Source organism: Motacilla alba, unplaced genomic scaffold (assembly GCF_015832195.1).
Source record: "Motacilla alba alba isolate MOTALB_02 unplaced genomic scaffold, Motacilla_alba_V1.0_pri HiC_scaffold_34, whole genome shotgun sequence".
In the NCBI taxonomy this organism is placed as follows: domain Eukaryota; kingdom Metazoa; phylum Chordata; class Aves; order Passeriformes; family Motacillidae; genus Motacilla; species Motacilla alba.
Window position 1 is genome coordinate 1,873,178 of NW_024037436.1, and position 5,528 is coordinate 1,878,705.

The 5,528-nt window shown below is 58.6% G+C and overlaps 1 protein-coding gene across 1 annotated transcript in view; it reads left to right on the plus strand.

Moving 5' to 3' along the window:
• Positions 1-1,432: 1,432 nt before the first annotated feature.
• Positions 1,433-5,528, plus strand: part of LOC119696567 (macrophage mannose receptor 1-like) — a gene marked incomplete at its 5' end in the record, with an annotated part of 32,662 nt that continues 28,566 nt past the window's right edge. Inside the window, 2 exons of the mRNA XM_038126312.1 lie at positions 1,433-1,529; positions 3,135-3,194. Coding sequence (XP_037982240.1) covers positions 1,433-1,529; positions 3,135-3,194 — 157 coding nt within the window. The remainder of the gene's footprint in view (positions 1,530-3,134; positions 3,195-5,528) is intronic.

Genomic DNA, 5,528 nt, shown 5'->3' on the forward strand with positions numbered 1-5,528 from the left:
GAGGTGTCCCCAACCCCTCCAGATGTCCCCAGAACTGTCCCCAAGTGCCACCTGCGCTGTCCCCAACCCCTTTAGGTGTCCCCAGAACTGTCCCCAAGTGCCACCTGCGCTGTCCCCAACCCCTTTAGGTGTCCCCAGAACTGTCCCCAAGTGCCACCTGCGCTGTCCCCAACCCCTTTAGATGTCCTCAAGGATGTCCCCAACCCCTTTAGGTGTCCCCAAACCTGTCCCCAACCCCTTTAGACGTCCCCTGGGCTGTCCCCAACCCCTCCAGATGTCCCCAAGGACATCCCCAACCCCTTTAGATGTCCCCAAGGATGCCCCCAGGTGCCCCCCGCGCTGTCCCCAACCCCTTTAGATGTCCCCAAGTGCCACCAGTGCTGTCCCCAATCCCTTTAGGTGTCCCCAGAACTGTCCCCAAGTGCCACCTGTGCTGTCCCCAACCCCTTTAGATGTCCCCAAACCTGTCCCCAACCCCTCCACATGTCCCCAAGTGCCACCCACACTGTCCCCAACCCCTCCAGATGTCCCCAAGGATTTTCCCAACCCCTTTAGGTGTCCCCAAACCTGTCCCCAACCCCTTTAGACGTCCCCAAGGATGTCCCCAACCCCTCCAGATGTCCCCTGGGCTGTCCCCAGGTGCCCCCAGCGCTGTCCCCAACCCCTCCACGCGTCCCCAAGTGCCACCCACACTGTCCCCAACCCCTTTAGATGTCCCCAAGTGCCACCAGCGCTGTCCCCAACCCTTTAGACGTCCCCAAGGATGTCCCCAGTGATGTCCCCAACCCCTTTAGATGTCCCCAAACCTGTCCCCAACCCCTTTAGATGTCCTCAGAGCTGTCCCCAACCCCTCCAGGTGTCCCCAGGGATGTCCCCAGGTGGCCCCCACTCTGTCCCCAACCCCTTTAGGTGTCCCCAACCCTGTCCCCAACCCCTCCAGATGTCCCCAGTGCTGTCCCCAACCCCTTTAGATGTCCCCAAGGATGTCCCCAAGTGCCCCCAGCGCTGTCCCCAACCCCTCCAGATGTACCCAAATGCCACCCACACTGTCCCCAACCCCTTTAGGTGTCCCCAAACCTGTCCCCAAGTGCCACCAGAGGTGTCCCCAACCCCTCCAGATGTCCCCAGCGCTGTCCCCAACCCCTCCAGATGTCCCCAAGTGCCACCAGCGCTGTCCCCAACCCCTTTAGATGTCCCCAAGGATGTCCCCAACCCCTCCAGATGTCCCCAAACCTGTCCCCAGTGCCACCAGCGCTGTCCCCAAGGATGTCCCCAACCCCTTTAGGCGCCCCCCGCGCTGTCCCCCCAAGCGCCACCCCTGAGTGTCCCCGGTGTCCCCGCAGGCTGTCCCCTCCCCCCCGCCGACGAGGACCCCTACGAGCCCCTGGACCCCTCCCCCCCCTCGGGGCTGTCGCCGCGGTTGTCGCCGGGGGTGGCGCTGTCGCCGCGGGTGGCGCTGGTGGCGCTGGTGGCGCTGGTGGCGCTGGCGGTGGCGCTGGTGGCGCTGGGGACGCTCGGCGCGCGGCGCGGTCAGTGCGGGACGCGGGGAATTTGGGGGGGAAATTTGGGATTTTTGGGGGGAAAATTTGGGAATTTTTCAATTTTTTGGGGATTTTTTGGGGATTTTTGGGGATTTTGGGGGGAAAATTGGGGGGAAATTTGGGATTTTTGAGGGACTTTTGGGAATTATTTGAGATTTTTGAGGGGTTTTGGGGGGGAAATTTGGGATTTTGGGGGATTTTTGGGGATTTTTTGGGGAAAATTTGGGATTTTTTTGGGAAAATTTGGGATTTTTGGGGGGAAATTTGGGAATTTTGGGGGATTTTTGGGGGATTATTTGGGATTTTGAGGGATTTTTTGGGGATTTTTGGGGGATTTTGGGGGGAAATTTGGGAATTTTGGGATTTTTGGGGATTTTTTGGGATTTGGGAGGGGAATTTTTGGGATTTTTTTCTATTTTGGGGGGATTTTTGGGAATTATTTGGGATTTTTTTCTCAATTTTTGGGATTTTTGGTGGATTATTTGGGAGTTTTGGGGGATTTTGAGGAAAATTTGGGATTTTTGGGGGAAAATTTGGGATTTTTGGGGATTTTGGGGGAAAATTTGGGAATTTTGGGGGATTTTGGGGGGAGAATTTGGGATTTTTTGGGGGGATTTTTGGGAATTATTTGGGAATTTTTGGGGAAAAATTGGGATTTTTTCAATTTTTGGGGATTTTTTGGGGGGTTTTGGGAATTATTTCGGATTTTTTGGGAATTTTTGGGGGGATTTTTGGGGGAAAATCTGGGATTTTGGGGGAAAATTTGGGAATTTTGGGGGATTTGGGGGGAAAATTTGGGATTTTTGGGGATTTTTTGGGGGATTTTTGGGATTTTCGAGGGATTTTTTGGGGATTTTTGGGGGATTTTGGGGAATGATTTGGGATTTTTGAGGGATTTTTGGGGGATTTCTGGGAATTTTTGGGGGATTTTTGGGGGATTTTTGGGGGAAAATTTGGGATTTTGGGGAGTTTTTTGGGGGGATTTTTTGGGGAAGTTTTGGGCTGATTTGAGGGGGATTTTTGGGGTGGATTTTGGGGATTTTGGGGCAATTTGGGGGATTTTGGGGTGGATTTTGGGGGATTTTTGGGGTGGATTTGGGGTGGATTTGGGGAATTTTGGGATGGATTTTGGGGGGATTTTGGGGTGGATTTGGGGTGGATTTGGGGGATTTTGGGGGGGATTTTGGGGTGGACTTGGGGTGGATTTTGGGGGATTTTGGGGCAATTTGGGGGGATTTTGGGGTGGATTTTGGGGTGGATTTTGGGGGATTTTGGGATGGATTTTAGGGTGGATTTTGGGGTGGATTTTGGGATAGATTTTGGGGGGATTTTGGGGCAATTTTTGGGGAAGTTTTAGGCTGATTTGAGGGGGACTTTGGGGTGGATTTTGGGGCAATTTTGGGGGGATTTTGGGATGGATTTTGGGGTGGATTTTGGGGAATTATGGGACAATTTTTGGGGGGGACTTTGGGGGAATTTGGGGACATTTTGGGGGTTTGGGGCAATGTCCCCTGAATGTCCCCTCGGTGTCCCCTCGGTGTCCCCTCGGTGTCCCCTGAATGTCCCCTTGGTGTCCCCTCGGTGTCCCCTCAGTCTCAGCCCTGGAGGCCGCCCTGGAGGCCGAGAAGGCGAAGCAGCCGCCACCAGCGGCCGGTTGGTGTCACCTGTCCTTGTCACCTGCCCCCTGTCACCTGCCCCTTGTCACCTGTCACCTGTCCTGTGTCACCTGTCCATTGTCACCTGTCCCTTGTCACCTGTCCCCTCCCAGTGTCACCTGTCCCTGTCACCTGTCACTGGACACCTGTCCCAGTGTCACCTGTCCCTTGTCACCTGTCACCTGTCCTGTGTCACCTGTCCCAGTGTCACCTGTCACCTGTCCTGTGTCACCTGTCCCAGTGTCACATGTCACCTGTCCCTTGTCACCTGTCCCCTCCCAGTGTCACCTGTCCCATCCCTGTCACCTGTCCCTTGTCCCCTGTCCCCTCCCAGTGTCACCTGTCCCTGTCACCTGCCACCTGCCCCAGTGTCGCCTGTCCCATCCCTGTCACCTGTCCCTTGTCACCTGTCCCAGTGTCACATGTCACCTGTCCATTGTCACCTGTCCCAGTGTCACCTGTCCCTTGTCACCTGTCCCTTGTCACCTGTCACCTGTCCCAGTGTCACCTGTCCCTTGTCACCTGCCACCTGTCACCTGTCCCTGTCACCTGTCCCTTGGCACCTGTCCCTTGTCACCTGTCCCCTCCCAGTGTCACCTGTCCCTGTCACCTGTCACTGGACACCTGTCCCAGTGTCACCTGTCCCTTGTCACCTGTCACCTGTCCTGTGTCACCTGTCCCAGTGTCACGTCACCTGTCCATTGTCACCTGTCCCAGTGTCACCTGTCCCTTGTCACCTGTCACCTGTCCTGTGTCACCTGTCCCAGTGTCACGTCACCTGTCCATTGTCACATGTCCCAGTGTCACCTGTCCCTTGGCACCTGTCCCTTGTCACCTGCCACCTGTCACCTGTCCCTGTCACCTGTCCCTTGGCACCTGTCCCTTGTCACCTGTCCCCTCCCAGTGTCACCTGTCCCATCCCTGTCACCTGTCACCTGTCACCTGTCCCAGTGTCACCTGTCCCTTGTCACCTGTCACCTGTCCCCTCCACGTGTCACCTCCCTGTCCTCCATGTCCCCTCCCTGTGTCCCCCCCCTCATTGTCCTCTCTACACCCAGCCCTGTGCCCAACTCCTGGTGGCCACAGGCCAACTCTTGGTGGCCACCACCATGTCCCCAAGCCCTCCCGTGTCCCTGTCCCCTCATTGTCCCCCTGTCCCCTCAGTGTCCAGCTCCTTCCTGCTCTACACTGGCCACTGGGCAGCTCCTGGTGGCCACTGGGCAGCTCCTGGTGGCCACAGGCCAGATCTTGGTGGCCACCACCATGTCCCCAACCTCACCTGTGTCCCTGTCCCCTCAGTGTCCCCTCAGTGTCCATCTCCTCCCTGCTCTACATCGAGCCCTGTGGCCAAATCCTGGTGGCCACTGGCCAACTCCTGGTGGCCACAGGCCAAATCCTGGTGGCCAGAGGCCAAATCTTGGTGGCCACCACCATGTCCCCAAGCCCTCCCGTGTCCCTGTCCCCTCATTGTCCCCCTGTCCCCTCAGTGTCCAGCTCCTTCCTGCTCTACACTGGCCACTGGGCAGCTCCTGGTGGCCACAGGCCAACTCCTGGTGGCCACCGGCAGCTCCTGGTGGCCACAGGCCAACTCTTGGTGGCCACAGGCCAAATCCTGGTGGCCACAAACAAAGTCTTGGTGGCCACTGGGCAGCTCCTGGTGGCCACAAGCCAAATCCTGGTGGCCACAGACAAAGTCTTGGTGGCCACTGGGCAGCTCCTGGTGGCCACAGGCCAAATCCTGGTGGCCACAGGCCAACTCTTGGTGGCCACTGGGCAGCTCCTGGTGGCCACAGGCCAGGTTTTGGTGGCCACAGGCCAAGTCTTGATGGCCACAAGCCAAGTCTTGTTGGCCACTGACCATGTCTTGGTGGCCACCAGCAGCTCCTGGTGGCCACTGCCCAACTCTTGGTGGCCACAGGCCTGGTTTTGGTGGCCACCAGCAGCTCCTGGTGGCCACAGGCCAGGTCTTGGTGGCCACCACCGTGTCCCCGTGTCCCCGCAGCTTCCGGCACCTTCCTGCTCTACAACCAGCAGCACTCGGGCTGCGTGGTGGCCGCGGGCCCGTGGCTGTCGCTGGCCCACTGCGCGCCGTCGTCGCCCTCGCAGCTCTTCCAGTGGCTTCCCGGGGGGCTGCTGCGGCACGCGGCCAGCGGGGCGTGCGCGGCGGCGGCGGCCGAGGCCCCGGCGGCGCTGGTGGGGCTGCGGCCGTGCCGCGAGGCGTCGAGGCTGCAGCGCTGGGGCTGCGGCCGCGGGGCCCTGCTGGGCCTGGCCGGCACCGGGCTGCACTTCAACTTCGGCCACGAGCGGCACAACCGCGTCCTGCTGCACGCCG